At 37.8% G+C, this 16642-nt stretch overlaps 1 protein-coding gene across 3 annotated transcripts in view; it reads right to left on the reverse strand.

Annotated features, from left to right (window-relative positions):
- Window positions 1-414: 414 nt before the first annotated feature.
- The window catches only part of NETO1 (neuropilin and tolloid like 1), a 69524-nt gene continuing 53296 nt past the window's right edge, over window positions 415-16642 (reverse strand). The window contains exons 8-11 of one of the 3 annotated variants that reach the window (XR_007509764.1): window positions 7536-7649; window positions 4655-5213; window positions 3422-3510; window positions 415-2168 (exon numbers count right to left, since the gene is read on the reverse strand). Coding sequence is in view for 2 of the 3 variants with exons in the window: in XM_049830298.1 (XP_049686255.1) it covers window positions 3436-3496; window positions 4655-5213; window positions 7536-7649 (734 nt within the window). In the remaining variant the exon portion in view is untranslated. Of the gene's footprint in view, window positions 2169-2332; window positions 3511-4654; window positions 5214-7535; window positions 7650-16642 lie in introns of those variants that run through there. The other 2 variants (XM_049830298.1, XM_049830299.1) reach the window with 2 other exon arrangements.

Raw genomic sequence — 16642 nt, forward strand, 5'->3', positions numbered from 1 at the left:
TCATGTTACCTGATGCAATTAGGGTTTTTTAAGAAAGCAAGGATGTGCATGCAACATAATTACTAATACCCATGTCTTCTCCACTTAAGTTCTCTCAGTCAACGCTTCACTGGAAAAACCATAAAATAGATTTCATTGTGTCCTCGTCTAGGAGGGACTAGACCAACTCTATGTTTCAGTGAGATTTAGGCACTTACATAGCAACTTTAAAATCCAAGGCTTCAGCATTTTTCTAGGTGACCAATATAATTTATTCAGAGCTAAATTCACATATTCAGATTTCTCCTTATATATTTATTAATATACTACCTCCATTAGTAAATATTTATAAATATACATAAATGTGTGTGCATGTATATGCATTTCTTTTAGCAAGTCTTTCATTCTTCCTTGATTTTATAATGGATGCATGGATGCATCCATTTGAAGCATGGATGTGGTAAATAACATAATATACTTAAGAAAGGATCATAAGATAGGACTTGGAAAGATTAAGGAAGAAAAACAGTGATAAAGTATATGAACTTGGGAAAGAGATACTGATCTGGAAATGAACTATTAGTGCATGCTAAAAATCCATGTAACTGAAAGACAACTCAATGATGCTCAATGACTGCAGAGGATGGAGGACTGGTTCTTGCAGCTAATATGTGACAACAAACAAATTAATCAAGCTAAAATCAAATTATGTAAAATACATAGCAAATACAGTGTACAAAAAAGGAGGCAAATATCTGAAACCCTTCTTCTCTTCATGTCATTCCTAAATCACATTTGTAGAAATTGTTTTGTAGAAATCAGATTTCCTGTATTTTTAATTATGTAAATTATGTACTTTCTATTTAAATAGCTGATATAGATCACCTTATTTTTTATGTCTGTCTTTCAGTTTTTCTCTTTTCCCATTTATATATACTTTGGGAAGATTCATGGAATTCTTCCCACTTTTTCAATAAAACTAGCAGAATTTTTATACAGAAAAACCTAACAATCATGAATGACACTATGTTTAAGAAGGAACTGGGATTTGTTTTGAAACAGAATTTGGAAGATAGGACTTTAAATAGGTAATGAAACTGTGATTTTCTGCATGGTTATTGAGTTCTTAAATGAGGGAGGTTTCAACTTTACATAATTGTGGCTTTTCAGCCTACAATAATTCCTGAATAACTTAACCTCTCAAGTTTGATCTAGGTGTTGGTTACTAGTGTTTATAACTTGCATTATCAATATCGTTTTATCTTGCATAAGGAAGCAGTTTATATCTGTATCTCTAAAACTGGAGCCCAGCCATAGCATTTGTATAACTGATAAAAATCTGCTACTCTGCTACACTGAAGCAAACTTCCTAATAATTGCCATGGAAATAAATAAGTTAAGAGTAGAGAATTGAACACAAAGGTTATCATAAACCTTTTAAACTGAAATTACGTGAGCAACTTTATGTATTACAAATTCATTTAAATTTTTAAAAAATAATGTATTTTGCTTTTCAGTAAGTGAGGGATGAGAGAGAGCTGATTCTCTGATGTATCTGGGTTTCAAGTTCCTAGAAGCTACATTTTGAGCTTGATCTTCCGAATTACACAAGATTTATAAATTTAGTAAAAGAAAACATTGCCATTAAACTCAAGGTAAGAAATTATTATACATTGTTTTATGTATCTTTATATAAAAAGTTACAAGTAGCAAGCATATGACACAGAAATGGAACAGTAACAGCAATAATTGTGAAAGCATGCTTTTTACAATGTATCTAAGAAAGGGTTTTTTGCCAACTCAAATATTCAGTAACATACATGCAGATTATTTTCTCAATGTCAAATTCAGTCATATTGCTAGATGCTTATCCAACAAACATTTCTATTGAAGTGATTATGAATGGCTAAATACCTGATTTCAATAAATTGTTCCTGAAATTGGGAATTTAACTTGCAACAAAAAGAAGAGAGAAAAAGAAAAAGAGAAATGACCGATAAGCATAATAACCAAAGTCTTATTGCCTTCTAGTAATTTTACTCAACACTGTTTGCTGAATTTTGTCATGATATGAGAATAGCTGGTCAGAGAGTCCATAAAACCTCTAGCTGGTGTTTCCAAGGACGATAGTTTCACATTTCATTGTAGCATGTTCAAAATCACCCAGGAGCGCACTATTCTCAAGCAGTCTATATAATGAAAACAACGTACATATAACAAAAGTTCAATGTAAATCTTCTCCCACATATCACACAACATACAAGTAAATAACAGACATAAAACATATCAACTGAAATAAAATTAAGATTAAAAAAAAAAAAAAAAAAAAAAAAAAAAAAAAAAAAAAGGACGATCTCAGTTAGGAGCTAATTCCTTCTTCAAGTTTGCAGCAAATCTCCAAATGTATTTAAAAACTAAGGAGCACTTGGTGGCTGACAACCAAATTACAAAAGAAACATTGTGCAATGGGAATGTCTTACTAAGGAAGTAAGATATGTCTGTACTTCTTAGGTTTGGATAAAGGCAATGAAATGAAATTGGAAACATGTCCACTCTCTTTTTCAGACAGCTGAAATAATTCACTATAGATTTTTCAATTCAGAGTTTGCATGATTGCATGAATAGTTGTCTGAAAGCAAACCAAAGTTAAAATATGCTCTTTGTATGAGGAAAAATATTGACCTAAACTATCTAGGAGCAATGAAAGCATTGATGGATTCTTTCCCAGTAAAATTGCTGTATACATATATACACATATAAACATGTATATACACATCTATGTTTATATATATATACACACACATATACATATATAAATTGACAGACTAGCAGCTATCTATAACTACATTATATACATCTGAGATAATGTTTATTGAGATTAAGTGTTGATAACAAATTATACAAAATGAAAAGCCTAGGAAAAGACTCAAAAAAGGAAGTTTAATTTGCAAACATTAACATTAGTGCTACAGAATCTCTAAATTTATCAGTACTACCACACACCCTTCCCCCAACACTTCACAAAGTTGAATGAATAAAATGAACTGAAAACAGATAGTTCCGCATTTTCCTGGCTTCAGTTAGATCGCCAAGTTTTACATACTATTTCACATGCTGGGACTCTAAATTTTATTTTCGTAGATAAAAGAATAAATGAAACACCAGAGCCATGCAAAGCATCTGTCTTTATAATGTGTTTGGAATGAAGATTATATTTAGCTAGGGGATGATTACAGTGCTGTTGAGAATAAGGAATTAATAGCTTTAGCTAAGTTTACAATGCTAACGTGGTCATCTGTCTTTCAGTTTTCTCGGTATTCAAACCTGGCTCTCTCCATACAAGGTGACATATAACTTGAGAACTAACATGCATTTTAGCAGTATAACAAATAAAATGGAAAGCAACAGATGGTTCAATTGTTGTATAGGTATGTTTACTTACCTCAAGTTTGTCCCTTAGACCCTAGTTGTGTTGTACTCAGACTCATGTTTGCTTAGAGACCCAATGAGGCAGAACCTGGAATGTTATGGCTATTTCATTCAAAATAATAATGTTTGCATAGAAAAAAAGAAATATATGCATATAGATACTTAATAAACAGTACACCTTGAATATCTGATCAATATTCATGAAGTAATCTACATTGGCATGCAATTAGGTTAAAATAATCAAATAACTTATTCTTTTTAAGAGACAGAAATGCCTTAATGTGCAAAGAAAATATGGAGGGCATGTAAACAGTCACAAGAGTGCATAAATAATGCATGCAAGAGAAAACACAAATATATATTAAAAGTTTCTGTGGATTTTTTCAAATAAATTGGTCATAAATGTTTCTGCTTTTCTTTTTCTTTTACTTGTAAACTTTTAATCATTCCTATTTACAGTCATTCAAAGTGCAATATACAGTAGAAATAGCTCTCATTAAAAATATCATGCTTGACTTTTTTATTGATTAGAAAGATTCCTTTTAACTACATTCTTATATGTAAATATATGAGTATTCTTTATCCACTATGCTGTCTCATGTTCTAATCAATATATATATGTATGTTAATATGACAAGCCAAGATACTGCGATTAATAATGGAACAGATACAGTAAAGTTTTGCAAATATTGTCATTCATTATATAAAAGATAATGTTTCATGAGAAAAGGGGTTTCCTTACCCCGGGATTGTCTTTCTCATTATTGTGCCATGCATCAAAATGGATACATGTATTTTTTTATTTATTGATGTGTTGATTTAGAGATGTTAGACCAACAGTGGATGATACTCAAGGCCACCTCAGTTACATGGAAACCACATGTATGTGGCTCTTTCAAAAATTAGAGTCACACAAAATCTTCTTTGGTTTTTAAAAATTGTACCTGTTCTCTGTTGACTTGTGTGTGTATGCATGTTGCTATGTGTAAAATAGTAAAAGAAAAAGAAAGATATAAAGTAGAAAAGTAAAACTGAGATACAGGATCCTTCAGGAAACAGGAGCAGAGATGAGAGAAAGGGAAACAGGAAGAGAGAGAGAATATAATGGTATGTGCTATCAGGAAACAGAAATGTAAGCAATAAATAAAGAAGAAAGAAAATATGTCTTTACTGAATAAAGAGTGAATATGTTTGGGCAATCAAGTCCTTACACAATAGTCTTCATCAAAAATCTATTGATACTGACCGCTGAACAGCTTTATCATGTCTGGACAGCCTGTGACTTGTGGTTGGTACCTCTTCAATTTCGTCTATCTCGCACGCATCTGCAGCATCTTGTGAGTAGCTATGCTTCATGACAAGGATATTTCTCCTGTTCATGGGCTGAATGAGTGGTTTTACAGGCTGGGGTTGTATTTCTGTCAAGACAGAAGCATCTCTTGTGCTGAGGTTACTACGGCTGCCCTTAATGCTAGACACTTGTGATCCACAGTGATGGTCATGAATGCATTTTGAAGATGATCTCCGCAGTTTATGATAATTTTCAAAGTCTTCTGCAACATCAGCAAGGTCAGCTGTAGGCCCTGTCCCTCTGAGGGTGCATAACTCATAATGAGGAGGCTCAAACACCTCCTGGAACACTGTTTGATCAAAGTCTGTTTTCCTTTGGACAAATTTTTTACGAGGCTGCTTGATCTGTACTATAACAGAGATAACAATGAGGATGATCACAATGCAAGAAGTCACCCCAATTATAGTCCCACTGGTATTGGTAAGTTGGTCCAATAGGTTAGCTTTTCTTTTTTCTGTGTGACAGGAGAGAAAAAAAAGCACAACATTAATTGCAGTTCGAGAATAAAACCAACCATGATGGGTTCACAGATTACTGCAAAGCTGAGCCTAGTCTGTGTCTGAGTTCACTTAATCAATCTCACTGACAAAAAGAGAAAAGGAAGAAAACAGGTATTTGTGAAAGCCAAATAAACACCACACAAGTCCCCTGTGTGCCTATTCACTTGGAAAGTGATTTATTCAGGGTATATTACAAGCTTAATGAAATAAGAGAATTATTTACATTTTTTATAAAAAGCAACCACTATAACAAGCAGATGGCTTTAGTGTCACCTCTGAACTCCATTTGCCTGCTAAAGCCCCCAAGACTGTTACAGATGTTCTCTTCGTTATTTTCTGTCTCTTCCAGTAAATATATGCAACTAGGACATTAGGACCAGTGAAAGAGCAAGACTTCACAGGATTTTAAAATAAATTCTTTTTCGCGTTGGGAACTTTGATGAAGTCCTAATATTTGTGAGCTGACAGGGCCTGTTGACAGTATTCAATGAAAAAGCTAAATCGGGAGAAAATAGAAAAGTTATTCAAACTGAGGTTTCCAAAAAGAAAAAAAAAAACAAAAAAAAAACAAAAACCTGTGCTAGTTTTTTCTTTTGTTCCTGACCTATTAATTACCACAACCTTTCTAAACACCCATAAAAATCCAAAAGCTGATCCTACCTACTATCCTTTACTCAGGGGCTTCTAGGAAGTTAGCCAGCAAATTCAGCATTGTGATTGAAGAAAAACAGAAAACATGCAATAAAATAATGAAAAGAAAAGCAGTTTCACCCTACTGTTGTGTATATTTCTCTGTGATTTGCTTTGAAATGGCTGCAGACACATGAGACGGTGACTGAGCCTTGTAGAAATCCAAGCTGAAAGCATTCGCATCAGTCTCTCAGAGGCATGGCAAGACTTGACAACTGTGATTAGGTTTCAACACCCAGTTTAGTGTAATTTTTCCTGGCAATGTAAAACATATCAAAAGACTTAATGAAAAGCCTTTGAAATGAAAGTTATTGGCACCAAAACAATAACATCCATCTCTTCATAATCTCCTAGATACCAAAAATGAACTTTTCAGTACTCCCAATTGCCTACTCTTGTAGATTCACCTGGGGTTTCTCTAACTGACTGACACAGACTCTGGGGAAGCAGCAGAGTTAGAAAAAGCAACACAGCAGCAAGCAACCTTTTTGCTGGAATCAGCAAACTAACTTCCTTTTACTAGTCAGAAAAACAAGAGAGGATAAATGCACAAGACCCAATAAAAAGATATTTGGCAAATGAAAGATGAAAATCATTCTGGAAATTAAAAAGTGCAGAAGGTTTTCACTTTTCCTCTGTGCTGAAGAAGTAGAGAACAGATAATTATTTCCCAATTGTATATTTAGTTTCTTTGAAGAATATTATGCCATGCCACAGTTTTTCTGTGTTCTTTTGAAGTAAGTTTTCATTTGTGTTTTACCCTATTGCACTGCTTGTCAGGATTTTACAGGCTTCAGCAGATTTATGAACTGACTGCTAATCCACCTCGTTCTGAATTTTTTCTTGATTGGTTCCTAAATTTGGCACATCCCATGTTTCCAGGAACAAATCGCTGGTAGTGAGGGGGGACGGGAGGGAAGCGAACTGTCTCCCTAGCTGGCAATGTAAGTTAGTTACGCTCTTTTCCCTGAAGACAACGCAGATGCTGATTATTCCCACCCCCCCGCCCCCCGAAACACAGAGCAGTATTTAGAAACCATTGTCAGCACCTGGTTAGGAACATCAGTCCCTACCTATGAAATAGACATTATGCCTGATTTCCTGTGCTTGTTCCTTGCTCTTCAATTTCACTTGATTATAGGTAGATTTGGTTGCTTTCTTACAGTGTTACTTCTATTTCACCTTGGCTTTCTAGCCCATCTGGGCCATTATGGGCATGGCATGCAGCTAAAAGACACCTGCTACCCATATGTTACTCCACTACAAAGGTAACTATGGCAAAGGAACCAAAATATGACTTTTAATTACATTTTAGATTGTACGGGAAACAGAAACCAAGTGATCAGAAAGCCTGCCAGAAAGACATAACCAACACAAATCAACACCAAGCAAAACAAATGCAAACACTGAACGTATCCACTGGTATTTTACCTCTCTTCATTTTCTCTATTGCTTGATGTATGTTCTCCCCGTATTACTCTTTCTGAGCTTTGACCCATATGGCACATTCTTAAAAAGAAACTAAGGATAATATGCTGTATCCAATGCAGTCTAAATGAATTGACATTTCCAATTCTACACATTACCTTTGCAGTGGTTTTCATCCCAAGGATACACACAATTCTGGAGTCCATTGCAGACCAATGTATTATTAATACACATATTACTGTGGCAAAAGAATGTGTTGGCTTCACAAGGGGCTAAAAACAAGAGAGAAAAAGCTGATATTAAGTAGTAAATCATTCAGCTCTCCACAGCAAACACATCTAGGAGTGATCATGTAATCTGTAATAGGAAAAAGCTATACAACACAGGTTCCTGATATATAATATTCGACATGCAGCATTGAGAGCACTCAAGTCACACACTGTTTATTATTCTGTGGCAAGAGATTTTCAGTTCTGTCTAAGATGGATGGACTTTCCCATAGGCTGAGTCTCATGACTGTACTGGGTTGGCCCCCCATACATTGGGGGGGGGGGGGGGGTCACTGATGTGTTATCAACAGTTTTAGCCACAGATCCAAAACACAGCACCTATGGGCTGCTATGAAAAAAAGTTAAGTGTATCCCAGCCACATCTGGTGTATAGGAAATAATTTGGTTTTAAGTTTGTTCCTGAAACTCCAGTTTTATGAGAAAACTTGTGTGACTTAAAGAAGATATGTACTTTAGTGCCCATATCAATGGTCCCTGAACATTTATACATGGAAAAAAGAAAATTATTTAAAACCCCCTTTGATCGCAAGTGTGAAGATTAAAAAAAGCAACAGTCTTCAGCGTCCCTGAAGCCCATGGTCTAGGAGAATCATGCAGATCAAAGCTGCAGGGTGAAGGCTTCACTGAAGGCTATGTACTATTACTGTGAAGAAGCAGCTTGGAAGCCATCAGAAGGAATTTGACATGCTGCTAAACTGTGCTACTTACTGAAGTGTTGGGAGATCCTTAGGTGTTGGGGTCGTACAGATACTACTCCAAAATCGTATAACATAGTAAAGATAAACCAGAAATAAAAACCCAAACCAGAAGGTCCCCCTCCATTTAGAAAAAGAGCTACAAACTTTATCAGTGCTAAATCAGTAAAAATTAACTGTTCATGTATTTTATTAGCTCAAACAACTCAAAAGCTTTATTATAATTATTTTTAAGGGAAAGTTAAAAAATAACCTAAGACCCTTAACTAACTGGAAAGGAGTTATGATACTCATATTATTGATAGTTAGAATTTGATGCTTCATGGCAGTTTTTCTCCTCTGCAACTTTAAAAGCAGTTCCTATGACAACATATATCCATAGCCCAGAGACTGGCTCAGAGCAGATGACTGATTCAGTGGTTTGCTAAGGACAGTACAAAGGATTTATATTGTAGAAGTTAATGATTCCATACATCATGGCAAGAAATCCACTTTTCAATAAGTGCTTAAGTTCAGATATCCATAACTGACTATAATGGCTTCTTCAGAGCAGTTATGGTCTGTTAAACAAATAGTAAATGCCATCAAAACTTGTACACACCCCTGAATATGCAACCGTACACTCAGATATAACAGTATATGTATACTGTATCTCTTAGCCAATGCAGAAGACTGATCAGCCAGACTGCTTCTACCCACTGTTCAATTTTTGGAAAAATCTGGTATACCATCTCCTAAGCTGCAGTAACCCTGATCGGGTGTTAAGTTTGTTACAGGAAGGATTTCACTTTAAACTGGACAGAATGAGCAGAACAACACACGTGCATATTAGCAAGAGAGGGTGCTTTGGGACCATCTTTATCTACCGTTGCTGTCATTTGGGGACAGTGAGTGCTGAGCCTGGAGGATACGGTGTCACATCATGATGTGACACATCATATAGGGAACCCACCAGAGACACTGTCATCCCTTCAGAGTCTAGCTGCAATCCCTGTCTCTGGGCAAGGCAAGGATCTTTTGGGACTGGTTCTTTCCAATACACAGGAAGAGTCTCACTGCCTGCTCTAAGCAAAAAAGTGAAACAGAAAGGGAGAGAATTTATGAAAGGGAAACCTAAGAAGACCTATGTAGCTATCCATTCAAAAAACATGGTAGTAAGTAGGAAGTGCACAAGAAAAGAAGACCCAAATGACAAATAGAGAAAGCACAAGGAGTGACAGGGGAACAAAGAAAAAAAAAAAAAAAAAAAAAAAGTAGTGCAGGATTAGGAATGTTTATGCTAATAAAGCCACAAAGAAGAAAAAAAGACCCACCAAAACACCAAAAAACATGCAGAGTGGCATGAAAGGCCTTAGAAGTGAAGTGGTGAGGACAGAGTGCTGTCTGAGCAGGCAGAACCTCCTAGATGTCTGTGGCTTGCTCTTGCCACTTTAAAATCAGCCTGAATGCAATAACAAAGAAAGGATTAATAGCAGGAAAACAATCTCTAAAAGAATAGAGAACAATTTAAAGGAAGGAAGGACAGTTGTGAAAGGCAGAAATAAAGGAATTTAGAAGTATAGTGGTGGTAAGTAGAAAAATAGAACTAGAGGAAAGTAGTAAAGGAAATGAAAGGAAGAGGAAGAAAGAACGAACTGCACAGCAGAAATAGATGACACTTAAGGCATTCTGCACTGAAAGGAATGACAAGAGATTTTACATCAAATTAAAAACATTAGGAAATGTTTCAGGAATAAGAGAAAAAATAAGAGCAGTACAAAAGATATTTTTTGCAGATTTAAGAACAAGGGATAATTATGCAAAGTGATAGCGGGGAGATCTGGAAATGAAAAGCAAGAGAAAGGAAGAAAAAAGAATGAAAATTTCAGTTTCTCTACATTGTGCTGTTGAACTATGGAGGAAAGAGATGTTATGTGACTAAATGTCAAAACTAGATGAATAGAGAGGCAAAGCAATTTCAAGGTACAGCAAACTTAGTATGAGAGAAACCCAAATGTAAGATACCTAAACCTAATGACAAACAGCCCCCTCTTGTTCATGTTTATAAAATTAGTATAGTCAAGTCTTCTCTGTGGTTCCTTGAACCTGGAGTGTATCAAGCTGGACAAGAAATCAATATATTTTCCCCACTCTAATGAAGGCTTTTTGTTGGAATGAATGAAAGCATCAAGGGAAGCTGAAAACTTGTCAGTCCCATTGTACATTGGAGGAATTAGGGTTTTTGCCCTTGAAGAGGCACAGCAAAGGGGTCTTGGGATGGCACATCAAGAACATTCTAGTAATAGCAAAAAGATAAATGAACTGGTAGTAAACAGGATTCTTTTACAGCAAGATGGATCTGGACCTGATGCTTTCCTGAAGCCGTTACAGAACCCAGGATGGGAGTGGAATCAAGCAGGCAAGGTATGTGGAAGCAATACTTGATAGCTTAACCTAAGTCTTGAAAGTAATCTCTGGCAATGCCTCAATATGTAAATGTTTAAACCTGCGGAAAGGTTGTGGACGTTTTCACAAAAGGAAGCATATGCTATCATTAGCTTCAACTAGATAAAGCACCACAAACCTCTCCACCCAGCAGAAGCTCTACTCTACCAGTCTGTGATCTTCCTCATGACTATATAAATGCCCTTTATATGAGAGAGCAGTGAAAATGCACAGAGCTTTGCCTTGGGTTGGGAGAGGAGCCAAGTGAGAGTTTTTGGGTCAGGATTAGTGGCAAGTCCAGTGTCGGCCCACAGCTACCAATATTGTAGTTGGTGTCTGTCTGCTATGAGCTACCTGATCAGGGACAAGAAGTAGATGAAACCTTCTTCAGACAGCTGGAAGAAGCCTCACATTCTCAGGCCCTGGTCCTTATGAGGGATCTTAACCACCTGCTATCTGTGGAGGGCAACACAGGAGGGCACGAGCAATACAGGAGGTTTCCAGAGTGCATTGATGATAACTTCGTGATACAGGTAATCAAGGAGCTGATAAGGGGAGTTCTGCTGGGCCTCGTACTTATATAAACAAGGAAGAACCAGTCGGGGATGTGAATGTTGGGTGCAGCCCTGGCTACAGTGATCATGAGATGGTGGAGTTTAGGATGCTGCAAAGAGGGAATAAGGCAAAAGCAGGATCACAGCTCTGGGCCTCAGGAGAGCAAAATTTCACTCTTGAGGGATCTGAGGGGTCTGCTTGGAAGAATGCCATGGGAGGTCTCCAGGGTTCCAGGAGAGCTGGTTGATTCTGTAAGATCACCTCCTCCACCCTCAGTAGTTGTCTATCCAGACAAGCAGAAAATCAAGTGAAGGTGGCAGTTAGCTTGCGTGGATGAACAATTAGCTCCTGACTAAACTCAAACATAAAAAAGGACACACACAACAGGTGGCAGCAGGGTTGGATGACCCCAGCAGAAATATAGGGGCACTGACCAAACGTGCCACAGTTAGGAAAGCTGAAGCCCACCTGGGGTTGAATCTGGTGAGGGCTGTAAAGGGCAACAAAAAGGACTTCCACAGGTATGTCAGCTGCCAAGGCAAGATGGGGGAAAATGTGAGTGTGATGCTGAATGGGGCAGGGGACTTGGTGACAAGGGACATGGAAAAGGCTGAGGTACTGAATGCCGCCTTCTCCTCTATCTTTCTTTGGTGGGATTTGCTTTTTGGAGTTCCAAGCACATGAGATGAGGGAGAAAGCCTGGAGCAAGGAAGACTTACCCTCCATGGAAGTGGACCAGGTTAGGGAATATTTAAACAAACTGGAAAGACACGAGCCCATGGGCTCTGACGTGATGCCCCCAGTAGCTGGCTAATGTCATTACGAGGCCACTCTTGATTATCTGTGACAGGTCATGGTGATCGGGGGAGGTTTCTGAGGACTGGAAGAAAGCAGATGTCCCCCCGTCTTTGAGAAAGGTGAGAAGGAGAATCCTGAGAGCTACAGGTCAGTCAGCCTCATCTCGATCCCTTGGAAGGTGACAGAGCAAATAATCCTGAAAACCATTTCCAAACACATGAAGGAGAAGAAGAGTGTTGTCTGCATGGACTTATGAAAGGGAAATGATGCTTGACCAACGTGACAGCCTTCTACAGCTGGATGACTGGCTTGGTGAGTGAGGGGAGAGCAGCGGACATTGTTTCTCTACTTAAGAAAAGATTTCAACACTGTTTCCCATAATATCCTGGTAGACAAAGTGATGAATATGGGTTAGATAAATAGACTGTGAGTTGGACTGAAACTGGCTGAACTGCCAAGCTTACAAAGTTGTGATCGGTACCACGAAGTCCACCTGGAGGCCAGTCACTAGTGACGTACACCAGGGGTCAGTACTGAGGCCAGTACGCTTTAACCTCTTCATTAATATCCTGGATGATGGGACAGAATGTATCCTCAACAAGTTCACAGGCAGTACAAAACTGGGAGGCCTGGTTGACAGACCAAGCGGTTGGGTTGGGTGGTTGTACAGCTGGGCCTCAATAGGTTGGAGAAACAGGAACTTCCAGCAGATCAACAAAAGGAAATGCAAAGTCACGTGCCTGGGGAGGAATTACTTCACGCACCAGTATGTGCTGGGGATTGACCATCTGGAAAGCAAGTCTGCAGAAAAGGTGCTGACGTGCAGTAAGCTGACGATAAGCCAGCAATGTGCCCTTGTGGCAAAGAAGGCCACCAGTATCCTGGGCTGCATTAGAAAGAGCATTGTCAGCAGGTTGAGAGATGTGATCCTTCCCATCTACTCAGCCCCAGCGAGGCCACAGCTGCAGTACTAAGTCCAGTTCTGGGCTCCTCAGCACAAGGGAGACATGGATGTAGTGGAATGAGTCCAACAAAGGGCCACAAAGACCATTAAAGGGTTGGATCATCTGACATACGAGGAGAGGCTGAGAGAGCTGAGACTGTTCAGCCTGGAGAAGAGAAGGCTTGTGGGGACTCTCATCAATGTGTACAAATACCCGATGGGAGGGAGTAAAGAAGACAGCACCAGGCTCTTCTCAGCGATGCCCAGTGGCATGACAAGAAGCAATGAGCACTAAATGAAATACAGCGAATTCCCCTTAAATGCAAGAACAAACTTTTACTTGGAGGCTGGTCAAACACTGTGCAGGAGCTTGGCTTCCCAGAGGGGCTGTGGAGTCTCCATCATTGAAGATATTCAAAACCCAACTGGACCCAACCCTGAGCAACCTGCTGCAGCTGACCCTGCTTTAGCAGGATTGGTCTAGACCATATCCCGGAGTCCCTTCCGTCCTCAACCCTTCTGTGACTCTCTGAAGAGATGGCATCGTAATTAAAGTAACAGCTGGGAACACACAGTTATGTTATTTCTCCTGTGTCCCAAAGCTGCCTTGAGTCAAGCTCTGCCAAGGTACTGGCCTAGAAATAAGTGAGATAGCATATTCAGCACAATGAACAATTCATATTGATTATAACACAAGCAAGCAAATTAGAACTATACAGATAATTCAACCTGATGTATTTTAATAGCTTCAAGTCTTTGATAAATTGTTGGATTTTAACAGCATGAAAACACTATAATTTAAATTAAAACACTAATTAAAGAAAAAAATTATTATTAAAGGTTCTTTTTCCAGTTTGGGATTGAACCAATAATTACTTTTATATAAAATTATAGTTTATAGAAAGTAATATATACAAAATGAAATACTTTAAACACTTTCATTCTACAGTATTTTTAACAATAATATTTTCTTTTAAAAAATTTGTGTCATATGTGTAGGGATGCCTTGTATCTTAATATACAAACAGATTTTATAGTTATTGAATTAATTATAATGTAACATCTGCTTTGCAACAAGTATTTATACTGAACACAAGATGGTGCACTTATCCTAGAAGATATATATAAGCAAGTGAGTTAACAGGAATAGACATGATATCGCAGAGTTTTTTTCAGATTTAGGAAACCTGTACTTTAAAAAATCCTATAGTAATAACCCTACTTCTGTCATGTAAATATATTTTGTTTGTAGTACAAGTTAGGGGATTGTTATAATGATCATATTTCCAGAAGGTTGCCATCACAATATTAAAAAAACCCTGAGGTTAGTATTTGAAGGTTACTGCTCTCAAAATTTATAAAAATTGAGCCAATGGATTTGTCTATGTTTTCTTACTACTGGAAGGTTTTGGGAATACACATGGAGCCAATAATCTATACTTTTTCATTTATTAAGGCAAAATTAGCATAAATTCTTTTAATCCTGAATAGCCCTAAGGCAGAGAAACAAAAAAGAGCGTTAATAGTTCTTCCATATGCCATGTTTACAAACATGAAATAAGCAGTCATATTTTATATTTTAAAAAATACTGCTTTCACTGAGACAATAAATAAATAATCACGAGTAATACATGGACATTTATACTATAAAATAACAATATTTGTAAAACACTACAGCAATTAAATATTCTGTGCGTTATGAATAATTGTACTATTGTGATGTTATGACATTAACAACAAAATACATTATCTGTGTGTGTTGAGCACCATTTTATTGGGCATTACAGGATACTTTGGGTATAAAATGCAAACACAGCCAGGTCAAAACATGTTTACAAGATGAAGCCAAAAGCTGACTTGTTACGGACCTGGTGTGAAGCCTGGCTGTTCCACTTCAGTGCAGTGCTTTCCCCAGTGCACTTACACTGTTCTCAGCACCATGCAGAGTTAGTGCAACTCCTTTCCTTCTAGGGCGTGAACTAGCTCTGAGCAAGCTGGCTTGGGTGTCTACATCGTACTTCATTGAACCGTGTGGATTTACCCTTTGAGCCTGTTTCAAGACAAGGATTTCAGTCCGTGACTCCCTAATCTTAGATGAATGCCCTGCCCTACTTGCTATTTTTAGGCCTCTCTCCTTTCCCCCCTTCCCTTCTTGTCATAGCATTTTTGAGAGGTCTTGCTTTCTCCTGAGGGTGAATGGGAAAATTCTGAAATCTTAACAATGGTTAGATGTGAGAAATATTTTACAGCGAACTTGTTAGACATTTCACACCTAGTCCTCACGCACTCAAGATAGCTCATTGCATCATGCTCTGCATATGAATTCTTTAAGTGTAGATCATTTGGATTTTCCCACTGATTCTTACTGAAAAATAGAGCTTGCTTTCCTTCACAAGAGAAAGAAAAATGAAATTCTTTAGGTGTTCCTTGAATCAGCCTTGAAACAGAGGAAGAAGTTTTCTCTCAGCCTCTCCAAGGAACAGTTCATCAGTCACACTGAGAGACTGTTTCATTTACTTTACAAAAATTATAAAATTATTTAGATGGTTTTAGTACTGTACACTACAAGTATATTACCTAAAGTAAAATTACTTATCTTTTCATTTGCCACTAATGAAAAAAAAATCTTATTAAAATACAGCTCTTAGAAACTTGAAAATGAAATGTGCTTAATAACGAATTTTCCTTCTCAGCCACCTTCAGACAGCTCTGTTCAAGATAAATGTAACTTTTACAGATATTTAATACCAGATGCACATCGATAATCTGGTCTTTAAAATACTCTTATATGTGGTTTCATGGGGTTTTTTTGATATACGAACCCACCCGAGATTGGCAGCTCAGGAGCATGTGCTCAGAGCTCCAGTCTGTGTTCAGTTTATACACTCTAAGCGCCAAAACCAGTTATTTTGTTCAGGGTCGGAGGGTCATTGGGATGCTTAGCCAGTGAGGGTTTTTCACTAGAGATAGCTGCAAGTAGCACAGAGGGGAAGAAAATCACAATGAGTGCTCACCAGTAAGGAGGCAATCCCAAAGTTTTCTTTTTCCTATATTAGTGTGGAAGCAAGGAGCAAAACCAACAATCTATTTACGCTCCTAAGTCCTTGCAAAGGGAAACCATCTCTTCGCATGAGTTTCACTTATAGCTTTGTTGTTCCCTTTCTCAGGAGTTCCCTTTGCATTACCACAACAAACACAGTCCTTGATACTGCATACCTGCAGTGCCTTTTCCCCATTAGAGAATTGCCCAAGTTGGGGTGAGCATCTTCAGGGATTCTGGCTGTAAACAAGGACTTGAGTGCTGTTACTCAACAAAGCTATGCACTACCCTTCTAAACATGGCCCTAGATTTCTATCCAAATACAGGTTTTGTTAATAAAAAGAAAATGATAGAACTTGTGCTTCTTTAGAAAAGCCACATGTGACAGGGCTTTGAAAACAGGATTAGAGCTCAAAGGGGCAACAAAATAAGAGAAGGAATGGTATTTTTCTGGTCTGGAGTTTGTGATGCTGGGCTAGGGATGGAGAAGGAAGCAGTGCTACCAAATAGCAGTCAGAGG

This window comes from Accipiter gentilis, chromosome 27, assembly GCF_929443795.1.
Source record: "Accipiter gentilis chromosome 27, bAccGen1.1, whole genome shotgun sequence".
Classification (NCBI taxonomy): Eukaryota; Metazoa; Chordata; class Aves; order Accipitriformes; family Accipitridae; genus Astur; species Astur gentilis.